The sequence below is a fragment of the Melopsittacus undulatus genome, chromosome 3 (genome assembly GCF_012275295.1).
Source record: "Melopsittacus undulatus isolate bMelUnd1 chromosome 3, bMelUnd1.mat.Z, whole genome shotgun sequence".
Lineage (NCBI taxonomy): Eukaryota > Metazoa > Chordata > Aves > Psittaciformes > Psittaculidae > Melopsittacus > Melopsittacus undulatus.
Genome location: NC_047529.1, coordinates 37,073,568 through 37,093,863, shown reverse-complemented (window position 1 = coordinate 37,093,863; position 20,296 = coordinate 37,073,568). Strand labels below are relative to the sequence as shown.

The window sequence follows — 20,296 nt, the reverse complement described above, 5'->3', positions numbered from 1 at the left end:
GCATCAAACCATAAAATCACAATGCAAATGTTTTTATTGAAGCAAGAGAGTTTAATCAAATATTCTGTAGTTATGTGTTTTACTGGGGTTCAGTGAAGAAAATCATTGCCAAAAGACTGACCTCTGGAGAATATTGAGAAGATTCCTATATGCAATCATTTATTTGATTGAACAAGAAAGCAGGTAACAAAAAACTACAGTTACTGCAATTTTATTTCCTTTTCATAATAAGACTATATTAGCAACCTACATGCATTATGCAGGACTGAATCATACCATGTGATGTTAAGTATGAAGTCTGTACATTTTTGCTTTCATATTAGCTTTTAGTCTTATGGTCTAAATTGACAAACTGTTATGAACATGAGTAGTCACGATTTGCCAACAGCACTAGCTACATGCATAGCAGTCTAGTTCTGATGCTGACTGTAAAGATTTTACAGTTGCTCAGTTGAATTAAAGGTAGTTGACCCTTGTATTAAGGGAAATCTTCTGGAAGAATCAGAATCAATAAAATCTTGAAGCTAATGCAGTTACCTTGTGAGCTAATGAAAACACATATTAATATTTATAACACAATTTCTCCTATATATGTCAGTAAAAATATATCTTTAGTCCCTTATTCTTTGCATATTTGACTACTTTTTGTATTTGAGCATAAAAACGACTTGTAAATATTTAGCTATTAGAAATAATTGCCTAATTTTCTAGAGTTTTATAATAAATTAATATTCACTGCAGAAAGGCCTGTTTTTGAGGTCACAGTCCTGCCACCATATGTTAATTATCATTTAATAGTACTTTGTAGATTAATGAGCTTTGCTTCTAGATTCTCATCAAGGCTATACATGGGTTGGGAACTTTAATAAAGTACAAACAATTCCTTCCTACATGGACTCCTTACCTATCTGAGGAACCTTAAAAAAAGACATCTGTGTAAGTTAACTGTTTCAAGTTTTGGTGACAGAAAAAAGCAGGAATTACCATGAACATAATTTTAAGATTCTGGCATCCAAATTCTCACTCAATAAATCCTATTTTCAGCACCTAAATAATGTATTGGGTCTTTCTGCAAATGACTTGTTTTTGAATATAGTGCAGTTCTATGGCATGGACCATGGAGTAGCCCACACTTGCAATCAGTAGCCCACATTTACATTCCAGGAAAGTCAGAGTTAGAGCATCTAAAAATCTTTTATCATAAATCACCATTAATTACTTTTTTTTCCCCACAAGCACTGCACATATTTCAAATATATATAGCACATGTAAAAGTAGATTGTTCATAAGACAAGATTTCAACAGGACAGTTTTTCTGAACATCTGGCACCCTGATTATACGCAAAACCTGAATATTCCTTCCAGCACAACAGTGGAAGGAAGTATTCCACCTGTTTGATTAGGAGAGAAACTGTGTCCCTTATAAGCCTTTGGCACCTCTGTAGATTATCTTCCCACATATTTTTGTAATTTCCTTAAAAGAAAGGAAAAGGAGACCCACATTTAATGCAGCTATTGTTTACTTTATTACTCTTCTGTAGTGGAAAATACATAATGCCCATATCCCATCCCATCTCATCCATCCCCCCCAAAATAGCAGATACAGTGCCTTGGTACATTAAGCATGTTCTGGAAATTTTACCCTTCATGCACCTCACAAGTCAGAAGCAGGAAACTTCATGGCAGTTTGCAGTGTTCCTCTAGCTAAAGCTCTTTATAATAGGAACTTTGCTTTTAAATGCTAAGGACTCCAAGGAGTTGACTATGTTCTTATTCGTAATACTCATACAAATGTGTACAAATGAGTCCAGACAGAATCGGTGTGAAGTTATCAATGAGTTAACACACACAGGACAAGGGATGACTAAGAAAACTCTATATCCTTTGCTTGTGATTGTGGAATAAGATTTTTGAAAGCTCCTTCACACAGCATTTTTAGTAAGTACTTAGAATTTAGGCACTACAGACTTTCAAAGTGAGGCAAAGGAATCACTGTGCAGCAAAACAGAACATGCAGGGAGGTATCTGTCCTAGCAGCAACTAATCTGGCTCCAGACCTGAACACAATAAACTTGAATCAGCCTCAAAAAATAGCCACTGTTAAAACCACTCTAATACCTGCACACCACCACAGCATGTGAATAAACTAATTCACCTGCCTCTTGCTCAGAACTGTGCACTGTGTTTGCTTACACAAAAAGAAACAGGTGCCCTCAGATTCCCACGCAGCCCTAGAAAATGGGACGGGATAACTCAAATAAATCCTTAAGTTCCAGAGGAAAAATGACTGCAAATACCACAGTTCAAAGTCATACAATACTATTATTTTTCTTCACGTTTAGTTATGTGCTCAAATACAGATTCAACCAAATCGTGGGTAACTAATTTTACATTTAAAAGTCAAACTAGAAGAAACTATGATTTCCTAGTCCCACACTGAGGAGCTAGCTATAATAGCAAAGATGACAAGTAATATGTGACAGAAATGAAATTAACAAAAGAAATTAATTTCCCTGGGTTTTTACCCCAAATCTCTTCATTGCATAAATTCAAATTGACAGAACAAAGATTAAAGAATATTTTTCCCGAAAGAGATGCTTCCTCGTAATTATAATGTCAAAATCCCTGATACCCAAGCCTACTTTATCTAACACAACTAAGAAAAAAAGGACACCCTTTAAGCCTGAGGTAAATAGTTTGCAATAATTGGGAGTCAAATGTTTAACTATGAATAGAACCTTCTCTTAGCAAGAACAGTGTCTGACGGTGAAGTACCAGGAGAAAAAACTTCTCAATTAATCATCCTTACATAAAGTATCTGGATCTATTATATAAGCAGAAGGAAAGGGCATTGAAGAGCACTGTAAAACTCCATGGCCCGCTATCTACCAAAACACAGTTAAATGCTAAAAGAAGAAAGCATATAAAAATCATGTGTGCTTTAAAAAAAAACCAAAAAGAAGCCACAATAACATTTGCATTTTTAAAACACAGCAAATTATGAAAAAGCAACACAACTTATATTAAAAACTGAATATACTAAAAATATTAAGATATTCAAATTAAAACATATTTAACCAGAAAATTTAAAAATCAAACCTCTAAAATTTACTGGCCAAATACTTGGAACTAGAATTCGTAAGTGCATTCAAACTTGCCATTTGACTTGTTAGCTTTTCTTAATCTGAAAATTACTTGAATTTTTGAGATTTTCATAAATAAAGACTAATACAAAATTCAGATTCAATTGTGACTTGCCAATAAGAAAACTAGCAAGGCAAATCTCCACGTGAAGATTCTAATTTAGGAACCCTGACAGCAGTTTTGGTTCAAGTAACTGAAACATGTTTCTAAAAATGCTAACAGACCTCAGTTTTAATGTATTGATGTTATTTTTCACATATCAGGCACGAGGTGGGGGATGATCAGGACCAGCACTGAATATGGAATCTCCCCATACTAAATTCTTTCCAGTCTGCCCCAGAGCCAAATATGCAGCTCAGCAGAACTCTAGCTGATATCCTGATGAACCAGTCATGTGGGATTTAATTTTCACATTCAGATTAATAGCAAAAGGCAGACAGAAAAAAAAATTAAGATATATGCAAATATATCTTTTGCAAGATGTAAAAATGAGTGCAAAGCTTACATATCTAATATATCTATTTTTGCTGCTTCACACCACAGTTGAACACAAGAGTCTAAAATTAGGCATCCAGCTCAATTTGAAAGGTGCATCCCTCAGGCTTAGCAGGTATAACAATTTCTGCTACAATAACACACAGGACTTTCATGTATACTATCAAAGACATATATGCCTACAGACAGCTGTGTATTGAAATCTCTAATGAGATCAGCCAGGGTAAACCATCTTCATGAAGCCAGTATCACAGCAGAAAGATTTCAGTTGGCTTCTTTCAGAAGTTTACAACACAGAAGTGATTCACTTCACTACATTCTTTTTTAATCTTTGCACTACACCGATCCCCAAATCTATCACTTCCCAAAACCTTTGTTTCACTATTTCTACCATCATAAATAAATGACAAGTTTTGATTAACCTCTCAACTTGCCTCACAAGAGCTAATATAGTTGCACAAAGCAGCTACCTGAGAGGGGGCTAATAAGAGCTGCTGCTGCAAGTTATATGGAATGAATAAGGAAAACACAAGCCCTCGGAGGCTGCTCAGCTACCACCAGAGCCTGGAGGCTTGCATTGCCTGTGGCTCAGTGTCTTCCCACTTAGCTCCCATACTGTCCCAGTATTCTCCTACTCCTAAGTTGCCAGACTGGGAGGAAAGCTCAGGGAACCCAAGCACAGGTTTGTAGAAAAAGGCTCATTCCAAAATGCAATTGCCAGCTATTTGTTTCTGAACACAACTGGAGAAGCGTGAAACCTCCTTCTGATGTTCTGCTTATGGCATCTGCCCTGCAAAAACTCCTCATCTCAAGGGGAGTCACCCTGTCACACACAGCTATCAACAGAGAGCAGTTAAAAGACAAACCTTCACCTTGCCTTGATGAAGCCTGGTTATGATGTCTCCCCCACTGCAAAGAGAAAAGAACCAGGCTCCTAAAGATGATAACCCACCCCACCAACAGCAATCAGAAGCACTTCCTGATGTAAGTATGCTTCAGCTTGGCTATTAGACTTGCACTGCCTCTGGCTTCCCACCTCCACTTTGGGCCTTTGTGAATTACCTGAGGGATGGCTGGACAGCTTCAAAAAGGAAAGCAGGAAGTAAAGATAACCTCAACAGTGCCTAGCTGCTGTCCTGGGCACACACCTTCTAACCATCACTTCCAATGCAAGCTAGCCAACAGCTGAAAGAGAAAGCAACCATCCCAAACTCAGACATCAAACTCTCCTTGCAGAATTCCTAGGGAGCCAAGACAGGCTCTACTCCACTGGAAAGCACTGTCAGCAGCACAGTGTCTCTGCAAAGTTTTAATTTGCAATAATATTTTTCAGTCTTGTTGAGATACATCTAGTTCAAGCTTCAATACCAATCCAGAAAGCATGCTGCATTCACAGAACAGTTTGCATTAAAAGTGACCTTAAGATCATGTAGTTCCATCCTCCAGCTGCCATGCCAGGGACACCTTCCACCAGACCAGGTTGCTCAAAGCCCCATCCAGCCAGGCCTTGAACACTGTCAACGATAGGACATCCACAGCTTCTCTGGGCAACCTCCTTCCAGTGCTTCACCACACTCACAGTGGAGAACTTCTTTCTAATATCTAATGCAAATCTAACCTCCTGTAGTTTAAAGCCATTCCCCCTTGCCTTATTGCTTAACAGGGATCTCCCGTATTTCTAGAAATATTACAGCTCTGCTAAATAACACTAAGGTAGCTTATGACTGACACAGCCCTTCCGGAGTCCTGTAACAACGAAAACCAGAATTTCACAATGTCTTTAATGAAATTATCACTTTCAAAAACTCTTATTCAGCAGAAAGGAGGGATAGGGAAGAGCTGACAAAAGCACTGAACAAAATCCATGTACATGAATTCAGTCATGGATTTTAATCAATTGTAAAAACCTTTGAGATGGAAAGCAATCCTTTAGGAAGCAGTCCAAGTGATGATTTCTTTATTATTTCTTCACTGCCACTCAATACAAAATATCAAACACAATTACAACAAAAAACAACTGAAGAACATTTAGTCCTCGTTTCATGTGAAATGTGCACAAACACAGCAGGCATTAATTTCATCACCCTGACAGCAACTGGGGTAAGATGCTAGGGGTCACAAAGAGATGAGAGCATTCATCATATTGAATTACTAGTCCTTACAGCCCTTCAAATGTCCTAATCACAGTCATATTTGAAGTCATTTTGGTTTTCACATGCAACTGTCCTTTTCCTGCATAAATGTAAGAAAACAGACTTCCCTAACACAGTAAACACAAAAGCAGTAATACAACCAACAGTTCACAGGCTACTTGATGATTTAGAAAGTTCTGGCTAGAACTACTAGCACTAGCAAATACAAGTACTTGAATTGCACCTTTGTGTTAGTGACTGTGTTGGCTCATTGCTGATAAAACTAACATTCTTTGCTCTCTAAGACTTTCTACTCACCAGAGTTCAAGCACCTCATATATTCCTTCCTAGAAAACAGTACTGTAGCACTTCTGCAGCTTACAGCAGGACAGGTAGGAAGCCACACAACTGAATCATAAGCAACACAGGACCAATGGCTACTCTCTCTATGACACTCTCCAACAGCCTACATCTACAGATTTTCATTACTATGAATTTATAATCCCAAAGATTGTTGAAAAGCAATGAATTAAATTTATATCTCCTTAGTAACATTCATCTATACCTGCTAAACTGAAATTGCACTTACAAATTTAGCCAGCGTTAGAGGATTTCACATTGCAAGCATAATGGCTCTGTCCAGTTTACCTCATTTATAGGACTGGTATGTCCTGGACTAATTTCTGTACTCTGTGTACTGTTTCTTCATTTTTTTACAGCCAACTCTTCCGTGACAGTCAGCAAAAGGGTTAGTTTTGGCAATTCATTAACAGAATTCTAGTATTATTGGAAAACCTAAACTGACTGCTTCTTAGCTCAAAACAAATAATTTCGGTAGAAACAAATGAGCCTGACATAAAATTTTAAAGGGAAAGTATTTACAGTAGGAGACATTAAGAAACTTCTACAGTTACTTCATAAGACACCCTCTCGAACATAGTAAGAGTTCACAGCAATGATTGCTCTGTAAGTATTTCAGATTTCAAGTCAAATACTTATGAGAAGGGGAATTACTAGTCTCTCAAGATTTTCTGTCATGCAGATCAGGTTATCACCTCATTTAGTCACATTTTACAACTGGAAAAAGATTTCTATAAAGATAAAATGCCTTCCCAGCAAGACCTAGAGCTTTTGCTTTAATAAACTTTGCTAAAAACATCCAAGTCAAGGAGAACAAAAAAAGAAGCAAAATATATTTGTGCATACAGCTGTGAGGAGGAGACGGATTTAGGTATTTGATGGACTAACAGCAGATGATACACAGAAACATCAGTTTGTGGCAGATAAATAAAAAAACATGTATCAAAGTACACTAGTATTTCAGTCAAAAAAAATCAACATTTATGATCCAAACCAACTTTACTCTCTTATAGCCCCACTCACATAATAATTTTGCTGAAATTCCCAGTTAAGATCAGACATTTCAAATGTTCACAACTGCCTTAGTTATCATATTGAAAACCCAGAAATGTAATAAACCAAAGAAAACTAAACAGTACATAATGTTAAAGAGCTTTTATACAGAGTAAGACAGTGGCTGTGCTAAAAACTACAAGGCTTTGATTTGGCAAGTCACTTAAGCATCTGTATAACCCTAATGACTTCACTGAGACTAAGCAACAAGTTCCCATATTCTGACAGCTGATGTTGCTGGCCTCTCATTTATCCAGCTATAAAAAATATCTCAACACAATGCAATCGATTAAATAAATTAACAGACCTGAAAAAGATGCTGAATTTCTCTCTCCCATGGCTATTATGATACTTTAATGCTAGTAAAGCCTTAAATAAAGATGCCTTAGAAAGCTACGCCAGTTACTATTCTTGCATTGGGTTTTAGGATTAAGTTTAATGATGCTACACTTCTGCATGTAGTTACACAATTTAAAGCAGCCTGTTCACTGTAGCTCTCAGGTTACCATCCCAATACCCAACACCTAGGCACATGCTTAACTTTCCGCTGCTTCAAGTTAAATGTGTTCAGCGTTCACAAGAGTATGCCTGAAAAAAACTGTTTTTCCTTAAACTCATGAGGGACATCTTCCAAATAATTGATACATGAATTTTAAGGATTCTACCTCTTGTCTCTCTACATATGTATCATATTTTTCCAAGCTTTATTTACATTTCAGTCTCTACTTCTAATATGCAGTTACTATTTTACTTACCCTGAGACATATACCACATTGGTTCTGTGGGCTCTCCTTATTCGCTTCTGCTACCCTCTATTTCAGCTTGGCATACACCATCCCCTCTTCTCTTAACATCATCTGTGTGTTACTGTGACAAAGCATCTCTCTATTTTAAAACTGTCCTAAGTGATAACCTGTATCATCTCCCACCTTTTCTTTTTTCATGTATGGGTGGATGATGTTTTATCAATGCAATAAAAGAAAATGCATGTCAATAGATAACGGCTGCTTTGTTTCTTTTGGTAAGCATCTTCCTTTCTGTATCTTTCTGTCACATAATTTTTTAAATAAAAGTTCTTATCAAAAGTTCAAAGTGGTTGCTACTCTATGCATACTATTTGTAGGAATTTTGAGTATTTCATCTGTTACAATTTATAACTTGATTTTTGGCTGTCATTCTTGGAATGGGGTGAATTAACCTACTATACTACTTCCACCAGCTAATGACCACGGTGTGTCACACATCAAGATATCTGCATTAAAGATGCTATATAAAAAAAAAAGTGGATAAAACAGTAAGCACTTATTCTGTGAACTACTGCCTTTTTTTTTAATATGGATTTGTAAATTTCACCACAAGTTAACTAGTTTGGACAAGAGGCAGGAGCGAAGTTACGTGAGTTACGACCTAAATCTATACTAATTCACCAGAAGATCTCACTTCTGTTTTGTACCTGTTCTATCCACCCTGATGAGAAACTGTGCAATTCTATCTTTAGCGTGCTTTGGGGGTTCCAACATTAATCAAAATGAAGTGAGGCCTACAACTTTATCTCAAGAGTGGAAATTTGGGAAGATGTAGCCTGATGTTGAAATAAATGATTTGTAAGACAGTGGACAAATGCTTTTGCTATAAGTATGAAGCCCAGCTTAATTGTACCTGCTCAGTTACCTGCTAGTCAACATGTAAGAACCTCTTATTCTCACAAGCACCTACAGCTGACACTAACTTCAATACACTTCAGTATATTCAGACAACTCTGAAAGTCAGGTTTATGCACAGTAAGCACCTGTCATCTACATGGCTATTTCTCAGATGCAGAATTAAAAGTTTCCCTTTTTATTTTTCTAATTGCAGACAAACATGTAACCTTTCATACATTTGATGCTTCATAAATATTATTCGAATGCAGATACTTCTCTGGTCATGCAAGAAAGGCCTCCAATTCCAACCCACTAACATGAAACCTTGGACATGGGATACTGAATAATCATTATCTATGGCTATCAAAATTTAGGGACCAAAGACTTACATGGGTAAACTGTATAAAAACTCAGAACCTGTAATAATTTAGAGGTTGAGTGATCTATTTATTAAAACACTTGTATGTGTATTCAGTACAATTAAAGTTGACTATAGTTCTCTTATCTGCTACCAATTTAATACTACAGATGTGCAACACAGGCCACAGTGTTCAAGTGGGCAAAGGAGACTGCCATTCAAGTGCTGACAGAGCACGACCGGTGTCGCATCTCTTCCGTTTTCCCGACCTGCAAAATGAACACAACACCAACACTCTGTGAAAAGCATCACCAGAGGAGCAACAGCGGCTGCGAAACAAGACTTCCCCGGGTGAATCCAGAGCCCAGGGGCAAAGCCACTGCCTGCACCTGCCGCTGCCTCCCCTCAGACCTCACATGGCGGCGGCGGCGGGCCAAGCGAGGCGTGCTGCGTCCCTCCTGCCCCAGCAACCTGAGAAGAGGTAAAGCTCCGTCCGGCAGGCCAGCCCAGAGCCCACATTACTGACGGCTGCTGGTTCAGGAGGGACGCCAGGCCGGAGCCCCCTGCTCTCCCCACCCGACTCACCTGCACGCCCGTGTAGTTCTCAAAGAAGAAGAGCACCATGCTCTGGTAAATGGTGTACAGGCGGTCGTCCACCTCGCGGTAGAAACGGGCAGGCAGCACGGCGGAAAGCAGGCGCCAGGCGCCCCAGGCCAGCACGTAGGTGGGCGCCGTGCCCATCATGACGGCGGCGGGCAGGACATAGCGCATGGAGTAGGTGTGCAGCACCAACGACAGCAGCATCTTCCCGCTGCCCCCCGGCCTCACCGGGACACCCACATGGGCAGAACGCTCACAGGCAGCCCCACAGCCGCTCCGCACGCATCGCCCGCCACACCGGGCAGCCGCGCCAGGCGAGCGGAGAAGCAGCAGCAGTGGCGGCGGCGGCTTCCGCCGGCAGCGGGACTCAGGAACAGGCACCAACTCAGGCTCGCAACGCCCCCCGCGCTGCCTCCGCCACCATAGTGCCCGGCAGGAGGAGGAGCCGCGCCGGCAGGAAGGCAGCTGCTCGGCGGGTGCGGGGCACTTCCGGGACCGGAGCGCGGGAGGAGCACTGGCTCCGCCTCCGCGGCGGTCGGAGAGGTAGGGACTTGTCGCCAAGGGTGCTCAGGCTCTGTGGGCTCTGCTGCTGGTAGGCACGTGTGCCCCTTCATGGGGACTCTCCAGAGCCGGCCCGGGACTGTACCCCTGTGCCCCTCGCACCCCACTCGGGCGCGGCAGGAATGGCTACAGCAGTCCTCCGGTGTGAGGGGCCCTAGGCTCTGCCCTCATGGTGAGGTGGAGGGCTGCTCGGCACCATGCAAGATGAGGCGCCCGCTTCATAATTGTTTAGTTGTAATTAGAGTTAATTTTAACCTAGCACAGGTTATAAGAAAATACACCCCACGCCCACCCCCTCCTTTCTGTGCCATGACTCCAGAGTAGAGCACTAAGAGAAGTGTGCTTTTCACTTTCACCAGCTACAGCCACGAAGATGGCCAAGGGAGCTGTAGGCATTTCATACCAGTTTGCGTTTTGACTGCCCCAGGTTCTCACAAAAGCAGACAGCTGCCTACCTACCGTCCCCTTTCTGACCCCCAATACTCTGGTGACAGCAGCACCTGCTTTTGAAGAAAATAGAAGAAGTCTTGCGGAAAACAACAGCGTGATAACCTTCCCAGAGGGAGTTTCTTATTAAGCTGTAACCCATAGTGAAATACTTATCCCTTTTTTAAAAAAAAGTTTTACCCTGAACCTTGTGAAGATCTCATTGTTTTAAAAGAAGTGGATACTCAGTACCTTCTGCTAAGACAATTTTTCTTTGCCAGGCTTTAATAGGAGCAAGCTATGTCCTTGTGCTAGCTGTTTTTCAGTGTGTGTTGAAAATTGTATCCTGAATAGTTCAACGAAACAAGACTGGGGAAATGATACTAGGTTGAAGAACTGTGGCAATGTTCTCGTCAAACCACCTCGGGGGTGCTGAGCTCTGCAGTGAGAACTGATATTTGACATGCATCATAGCTTCTGTGTCCCTAACAAGATTAAATGGTCTTATTTCCTTCCTCTTCCAGAAAGGGGGTGGGCAAAAGGGGTCATGGCAGCTTTTCTGTCAGAGCTCCCTGTCCTGATCCGTGGGTACATTTCTGTCCTCCCTGAGTAACTGCATATGCTACCCTTGGCTCAGGACTACTGGAATAGAAGCTCTTCCCCATCATGGCCTCTTTTGGCAGGGAATTCTTTTGCTCTAAGAGAAGCAATGCTTGGTTAGACAGAAAATGGAGGAGGAAGCTTCTGTTTTGTGATGCTATTGACATGGCCACATGGTAAAAAAGTAATTCACCATGATACAGGGAGGAGAAAGTAAACCAACACAACACAGAGAAGGTAAAGTTGCTGTCAGCAGAGCAGAGCCAGGTATGCAGGAACCAGTGCTCTGGTGTAGCTGGAACAGCAGGATGGGTGGGAGAGTGGATCCAGACCTGCTGCTTCACAAAGGCAACTGCAGAGAAAGACTAGGATTCAGAGCACCTAGGTGTGTTTGGCTAATGAGGCTGCAGTCAAGGGTGGAAAATGTAGATTAGCAGTCTGTAAAATAAACAGTGAAGTAGGATTGGGAAGTGGCAGAGAATTTGGGAAAATATAGCAAAATTTAGCTGGTGGGGCTTAAAGGCAGGGTAGGAGCTTGTGAGCTTGAAGTAAAGACTAGGTGCACAGCCCGAAGAGATGTGTTGCAGTGAAAATAATGTGGAAGAAATAAAAATAATCTTCAAATCAAAGAATGAACTGGAGGCCTCTCATTTCATGTATATAAACCTGTATCTTTCCTTACAGCACTATAAACCCACTTATACTTCTGAGGAGCCTGCATATTAAATTATTACAAAATCTGTAGAAATTAACAGTTCTGCCTCTGGAGGATGGTTTGGCTATCATGTAATAAATAAGAACTGAAGACACACCTTGAACAAAAAGAATAAAATACCTAGATCATCAAGAAATAATACATATTCTACGCACCAAATGCAGTATAGGTCTAGCGAAAAAGTAGTACCTGTCCTGGGTTCAGCAGTAGCAGTAATTTTTTATCCTTCTTAGTAGCTGGTGCAGTGCTATGTTTTTGACTTTCAACCTGAGAACAGCGCTGATAACACCAATGTTTTTAGTTACTGCTCAAATGTTTAGTCTGACCAAGGACTTTCTGAGTCTCATGCTGTGCCAGGGGGGAGGGGAAGCCAGGAGGAAGCAGAGACAGGACACATGACCCAAGCTAGCCAAAGGTATTCCATACCACAGCACGTCATGCCCAGGATGTAACTGAGAGTGACCCGGAAGGGTTGGTTCAGTGCTTGGTTGGGCTGGGTATCGATGGGTGGTATTGTATTCTCTTCCCTTGTTATTTCGCTTATTATTATTGGTGGTATCAGCAGTGGTTTGTGTTACACCTTAGTTACTGGACCGTTCTTATCTCAACCCATGGGAATTACATTCTTTCAATTCTCCTTCCCATCCCTCTGGGAGTCGGGGTGGGGGGGGGTGGTGGGGAGAAAGGAGGGGAGTCAGTGAGAGGGTTGTGTGGCTGACTTATGGCCTGGGCTTAAGTTCTTTTAGGTTCTTTTTGGTGCCCAAACTGGGGCACTTAGGGTTGAGATAACGACAGATCTGACTGGAGTGTGTCTAATTGTATTTGTGATAAGCATTCATTGTTTTGGATTAATAGTCACAATGCGGATTTATTGGCTCTCAAAGTTGTTGCTCCTTATCTCACAATTTCAGTATGCTGTACCTTACTTACCTCTGATATTTGCTGTGTTAGTGTTTATCAAGTGAGGGGCTTGGGCTAACATTCTTGTCTCACTGTACATTATGGTAATGACTTGTAATACAATAGAATCACTGATCATGAAACTGACCTCGCTTATGTTCCCAGTGTGGTCACCATTTTTATACTTTGGGAGGTATATAATAGAAGTGCTTAGCAATTACACATCTTTTTTCTTTTCCTGGGTAGTCAACCTGTGAAGGAGACATTCTCTTACCCTCCCAGTCCCTCCTCCAGACTGTTTACAGAATCATTTGAGGGTTTTGAAGGTTTTGAATGCCTCTAAATACCCTTGAGACCTGCCTGCTGATTGTGATGGGGATCACCATGTTGGCATGCATACAGAGTGTATTTTGCCCACATACAGAGTGTGTTTTGCCCAGGACCATTTTGTCTGGTCCAGAGAGTTAAGCAGAGTCAGGTTTGGGCCTTGGCTGGGGTTAGATAACGATATAGGAGGACCAAGAGATTTTCCCTAAGGCTGGACAGTCATGAGTGCCAGGGTGTGTGGGATAGTGTGGGCAAGTATCTAGGCCAGTGGGCTCCTCCAGTGCTTTGGAATTTCACCACCAAACAAGTGCAAAATCCAGAAAAATTAGTAAAACACTTAAATGACGTGTGTTGTCATTCTGGCCATAGAGATGGACAAATCATGGCAGTGTGCTTACAGGGCCTTGTTCAACACTATCCAGCACCTTCAAAAGGAAAAAAATATCCCTGGATCTGAGGGCAAAGCAACAGTCAGTGCAGCTACTCCAGCTCCAAGCACAGCAGCTACACCACCCCCAGCAACAAGTACAGTCTCTACTCAAACCACAGTGATAATCACTGCAGCTAAACCAGAGGACCAATTCATACCAATATAGGTTGCCCCTGTATGCAAGAGTAAAAGCAAAAAAAGAGGCAAGAAAGATGAAGCAAGATGAAGAAACAATGTACTTACTACCTGAGCCAGCATCTAATCAGGAGAACAGTACCTAATCTCATAGCTGAACTCAGGCAGTCTTAATCTGTCAGTTTTTGATATACTTACATGCTGAATTTTGCAACTTTAAGAATACTCTTTCAGTTGAGAATTTGTGAGGCTTTTTTGTGTATGTGGTTATATGCATGGCTGTTTTTCCTGTCTTGAATCTGACACAGTCATTTGACCCAGTGATAAAAATGAGCACTGAGATGTTTCAGTTTATTAGGCTTACATATAAGAAGATATCTTTACCAATTTTAGAATATTTGTGTCTTGATTCCTTTGAATGTTTGTTTTTTCTCTGACATTTACAGTGAGTAAATCATAGAGTCATAGAATCATAGAATGGTTTGGGTTGGATGGGTCCTTTAAGGCCATCTAGTTCCAACCCGCCTGCCATGGGCAGGGACACTTTCCACTAGACCAGGTTGCTCAAAGTCCCATCCAATCTGACCTTTGCAAATAAACTCTCAGGGACTATGCTAGAAATTTTAAAAGTCATGTTTTGTAGGTTTTCCAGGAGACACCAATGTGATTTATAAAGGCTGAAAGTCTTTTGAAAGTCTATTTGTTTTGAAAGAAGTAAGACTACCTGTCTTGTCTTTGCTGTATTTTACATTCTGTATGTTTTTAACATGCCCTCTCTTGTTTTTTTGTTACACTAATGTTGGAATTTTTTTTCTTTCCATTTGGTGCTTTTTCACATTCTTAATCTGCCACCATCCCACACCACACGTGTTTGCACACGTAGTTTCGCTCCTGATAATTTGGTATTTTCAATGGGCTCTTTTAATACATTTAATCTCTTTGTCAAGTACATGTTATCAAATGTATAGATACTGTTTTTGTTTTTAGTGACAGAAAAAGTACAGGGTTTCCCAGAGTATGGCTTAGGGCTTAATTTACTAGTGTAATTACATCAGTATGATGTGGTAATATGACATTGGAATGTCTGCAACTGAATGAAACTCAAACTTTTCAATTTAAGAATTGAGTGTGACACAGTGATGAGATCTGCCACCAAGTCCATGCTTCTCTTGATTCATAGGCACTTGTTATCCTTGATCATTCTGAACTGTGCCACAGGAATCTGAATATTGGTCTTTCATTCTAGTCTACAGATATAGAATAAGAAAAATGTTCTGATCTTTGCTACAATTTATAATTTCTAGTCCTGTGAGAGCCTAATTACACCTCATTTAACAGATAAATCAGCACAATTACTTCCTAGGCATTTTGCTTTCAGCTAGCAGAAACAAAATCACCCATTTAGGGTGATTAGGACTTAGAAAATGGAGATTTCAAACCTGTTAAAGTATTATTTTATTCTGTAAAACAACCTTGAAATTTAAAAGAATAAGCAAGCCTGCTATTTTGGAAGAAGCATCAGTCTGCCATATCTAAGGAGCTCAGTCTGTTTGGTGTGAGCATAATTATTTGGTGTGAACCCGGTTATTCTAGTGTTAGGTTTTTCTGCCAGTGATTGTCACCTCTGAAGTGGCCAAACTCACCAATTCTGGAAAAATGCCATGGTTTCATCTTCCAGTGAAAAATACTAGTGAGTGTACTTTTAGAAGGTACCACAAACTGTGACACCAAGTACCAGCTCTGAACATTAAGGGATTTTCTCATACTGCTAGTCACAAAATGTGAAGTTCTGTCACCCACTCATTGTAATAATCAGACAAAGCAAAGCCAGATAATATTAGATACAGATCAATCTGACTCAAGCTTTAGAATTGAAACCTTTACAGATGGTCTCATCTTCAACAATATCCTGGGAGATTTATTGGTTTTACCTCTGTTTATATACGTTGAGAAACAAGGCACAGATATCATGGCCAAAGGACTAGATCCAGCAAAGGATTTAAGCAATGTGAGTTCCTGAAGTCCAGGACTGAGCAAGCACCTAGGCTTACTCCTTCTATGCAGTGCACGTCATGCAGAGTTAAGCAGAACAGAACAGGATCCCAACAATCATCAGTCTGAGCAGGAAGTTGATTAAATTTAGCAGGCTCAGTGTGTATTTGTGTAAGGTCAGGTAAAAGGAAACACTGAGGATGGCATTGTGGTCTAAGTATGGTCTCACAGGACCTCATTCTGGATTTCAGAAACACATCTGTAAACAAGATTCACAACCCACAAATCTCTTAAAAAGAGTGTGGTAACACACCTTTTAAAATGTGTTCAGAGAAGACATCAACATCACCTCCTACTTCCAAGAACTGGATTAGACTTGGGTTCAGCTTGTTGAAAGTGTCAAACTCATACCCCCCATCACCAAGGTGGGTGAACAGCAAGGTAAAGATAATAAGCAACTCTCATCTTGAAGATGCATGTACTTAGCAATTGTTTAATATAACATATAAAACCAGTTAGATTAGATTGCTGGTAGACTAGATTACAGTTAGACTGATTCAGAGAAGCAGACTAATTTAGATTATAGGTCCTCTAGCTGTGTGCCTTTTCTCTAACAATGGCCATAACCTTCTGCATCACTCTGCATTTGCTCTGGGAGACAATGGCTTCCTTGAATCCTTCAGTCTTCTCCAAGCTCAGGTGAGACCTATAGTAGTTCCTATACATCCCTGACTCTGCCCTTTCAGGGCTGCTTCTTGCTTCTCTGTCCTATTGGACTCTTTGGCTGCCCCTCACACAGAACATAGTAAGGCTGTACAACATCTAGCTGGGCCACCTCAGAAACATATCTACATGCCTGTGCTCTCCTGTCTCTTACCACCAGAAAATGGTGGGAAACCACAGTGGACTAGCTTATGTTCTGAGCTGATTCCATGGCCCGCAAGAGGATTTCCCATCTTACGACTCTGGCTGGCAGTGGGAATGATTGTGTTCATGGTGTGATTTATACAGTCTTCTGCATCATGCCCTTGTAATTAAAGGGAAACTCAGGTTCAGCTGTATGTTGAAGAAGGTTTCAGTTCTCTGCCTGCTATGAAATTTCTTTTTGAGGACATGGCTATACTTTTCATCTCTTCAAGTAAATAATAATGGCAGATACAGAAGGTTAGGACAGACTTCTCTCAGGCTCTCCCAGCCTTCTCCAAACCTCCCATTTGTGGTTCAGGGACTAGAGGCAGGTAATCACCAACAAAAAGAATTATTGTACATGTACCTATCCATTCTTCGCTTTACCTGTGTTGAATTTTAGGCTCCACAGTATCCTTTGCAAACAGTAGAATCATCTCCTTTAGTTCTGAGCCCACCTCACTGTTCATTTAATGTATCTTAGAGCTTGTGTTGAAAGAGACAGAAAATCCCTTTCCACTCTCTTGTTTGTACTACTCATTATTTTTACATATCTCTATAATATCCCCTCTAGGCTGTCTGTTTTCTAGACTGAATTTTACTCAGTTTTGCCCTGTATGAAAGCTGTTCTATAGCTTCTGTCTTGCAAGTCTAATCAACATTACCTGTGGCATTTGCTAACTTTCAAAGTTTCACTTTGTAAGTGATTCTTCTTTTACCAAAAATAAATCCCAAAATTTCACAAGACATTATGTTCACTCTCATAGGATTTATCTGTAAAAATAACTTTCAGATTCTCTGCTACATGTCTAGTATAGTCTAATATAATATATCTAGTATGTCTAGTATATCTAGTCTAGTATATCTAGTATAGTCTAGTATAATATATCACCATTTAATAAACAAAACTAGTAAAGAAGAACACTGCCAGTAATTCTAAAACATATTTGATGACTCTAGAGAAATGGTGAATCTCAAGACTCTTTACAGATTGTGGAGGAAAGAGTATTTTAATGAGCACAGACTCTTTTGTATCAAGCTGCATCACTATCACCTTTCATCTGCCTCCAGATTTTCTCCTTCCCTTGTTTCCAGCCTTCACCCATCAAACTCAGTTTCCCTTCCAAAATGCATCCTTTGTTCTCAGCTCTGCTGTGTCTCTACGTGTTTTTTTCCAATCTCCTTCCCAGACAAACCTAGCTAATTCTACTCCCATGACTCCTGTGCATCCCATTCACATTTCTCACACAATGTCAGTCTCTTTTTTTTTCCTAGTGAATCCTAGTTTGTGCTTAATTTCCCTTGAGAGCTTCTAATCCTGTTATCCACTTTTCTGTATGTCAAAGTCTCCTTGCTCAAGCGATTCTAATTTTTACTTCCTGCCTACTTGGTCACAGTCCAGTCTTTCCTCAACAGTTCTCAGCCACAGCTTCACCCTCAATGAGCCACTCTAGCTTTGTCTTTTTCCCCTCCTTTGGTCAAGCTCTCATTCTCTTTGTATGTAACTTGGGTGGCCTCTTCTTCTTGGCACCTGGGGGCTGAAAGGGAGAGCACTGAGAGAATGGCAGAAATAAGGTACTGTGGCCTTCCGGCTCAACAGGTAGAGGACTTGGACACTCTGAAGAAGACAAAGCATGCTGTCTCTCACAAAATGACACCGTCTGCACATCCTGTTCTGTGAGAACAGCATTTGTGTTGATAAATTCTATTATGCACTTGGCAAACAGATTTATCAAAGGTCTGTGACTTTGCCAAATCTGAGCCGATTTTCACAGTAGTTGTAGAAGACATATCCATAGTTTAAAATCAACTCACTACCTCATAAAATTTCAAATTTCTGTTCAAAGGCTGAAAGTAGTCTAAAAGAAAAAGGTGAGGATAAAACCACCAACAGAATATCACATTTTCCATAGCTAAGTTCACTAAAAGAATGCAGTTTAGGAAATTTTAACCCCAAATTTTAAAATAACCAAAGACAAGACAACAAAGAAAAGCCCTCTGACATTTGAAAAGAAAATCTATTAATGAAACCTGAACTAACTTTAATACCAGATGATGCTACAGTTCTTGCCTACAATTAAGGCTGTGTTCAAAGTGGAAAGCTCGTGAAGGACAAGTTAATATTTACATAGAGAAACCTAAGAAACCTGGGATCATAGAAGACTTGGGAAGAGACCTTAGGTGATATGCCTAGGTATAGCTATAGCTGCTTGTGTTTAGCAGAACCAGGAAAGCCAGTTGAATTGTATATATGAGTGTTTAGGGAAGCACTGTTTAAAGTTTTAGTTCTGTACTACCCACAACCACATAAAAGGGCTTTATTCATAGTAAACCAGCATTTTTGTGTGGGCAGTATGGCTTCAGTATAACAAGATTTCAGCACAGAAGTATTTTGTTGTAGAAATCTATACCATTGCTGCTATTAGTATGGTTAGGTAAGTAAAGTTATTCAGGATTGACTGTATCTTGTCTATATACCTTGTCCACAAAAGAAACAGGTAGGCTTACTACTAAAGCTTAGGAGCTTTAGGAATGTTGGGTTCAGGTCCTGGCTCAGATACAGGCTTCCTATCTGCTCTTGTACAAGTTATTTTGGTTTCCCATTTATAAAATGAAAGTAATACTTATCTCACAAAGTCATTGTAATGGCAAATTAATTAAGTTTAGAGGAAGGATACTCTTGTGATTAAGGAACGGCATGGAATCTGAGTTTGCCTCCTGACTGTAGACTTTCTATAGCACCTGGCATAACTTACTTCATATCTCTGTGCCTCAGTCCCTCTGGTGTAAAATAAGGGCAACATTTCCTCCGCACACCCTTTATTTGTTTAGATTGTGAATAAAGCTGGTTGGAAAAATTCTGACATGTTTTTAATTGAGCATTTGCTGACTCATCAAAATCTAGTGTTTCAATGAGAACCCTACACAGCTTCCTGACAGCTTGCTGACCTGGTTCCTTGGCAGAGATCTGGGAAGTGCCGGGAGCCATGGCTCTCAGGGCTTCCAGGCTCATTCTTTCCTGATAACTGGAGCTCTCAGCATCCACAGCTGTGGGTCAGCCTGCTGTGTGGGACTCCCATTGCTCATGGCTCTGGGGCAGTCCACCTCCAGTTCCCTAGAGCCGCAGTTTCACGCCTTTTTTTTTTCTAAATAGGGTATTTTTTCCAACAGAAAGAAACATATTCTGAAGCAACACAGTCTCCCACAAAACAAAGTTACCCCTCTCTATTCAGCTTTTGAGTGCAGGAGTGTCATGCCTTAATGCTGGTATATTGCATAAGGTAAGAAGTATAGTCCTCTGTTTAAGAATCAATAAACCATGTGGAAAGACCAACACGGCAGATACAGTCAGTCCTTTCACTGCCTCCCACAATACTTTTGTCACAGTTTCCAGTCTCGGAACACTAGACACATTGCTCAAGCCATTCGCCTACGGATGGGGCCCTGCTGTGAGAACTGAGCTGGAAGTAGTTGGCTGATCTTCACTCTGCTTACTCCCTCTTCCTGTAGAGGGCAGAT

General features: G+C 40.5%; 1 protein-coding gene across 1 annotated transcript in view; it reads right to left on the bottom strand.

The window, feature by feature from the left end:
• AGPAT5 (1-acylglycerol-3-phosphate O-acyltransferase 5) overlaps window positions 1-10,251 on the bottom strand; it is a 55,742-nt gene extending 45,491 nt beyond the window's left edge. The window contains exon 1 of the mRNA XM_005153207.4: window positions 9,771-10,251. Within this exon, the coding sequence (XP_005153264.1) occupies window positions 9,771-9,989 (219 nt within the window). The 5' untranslated portion in view covers window positions 9,990-10,251. The remainder of the gene's footprint in view (window positions 1-9,770) is intronic.
• Window positions 10,252-20,296: the final 10,045 nt, after the last annotated feature.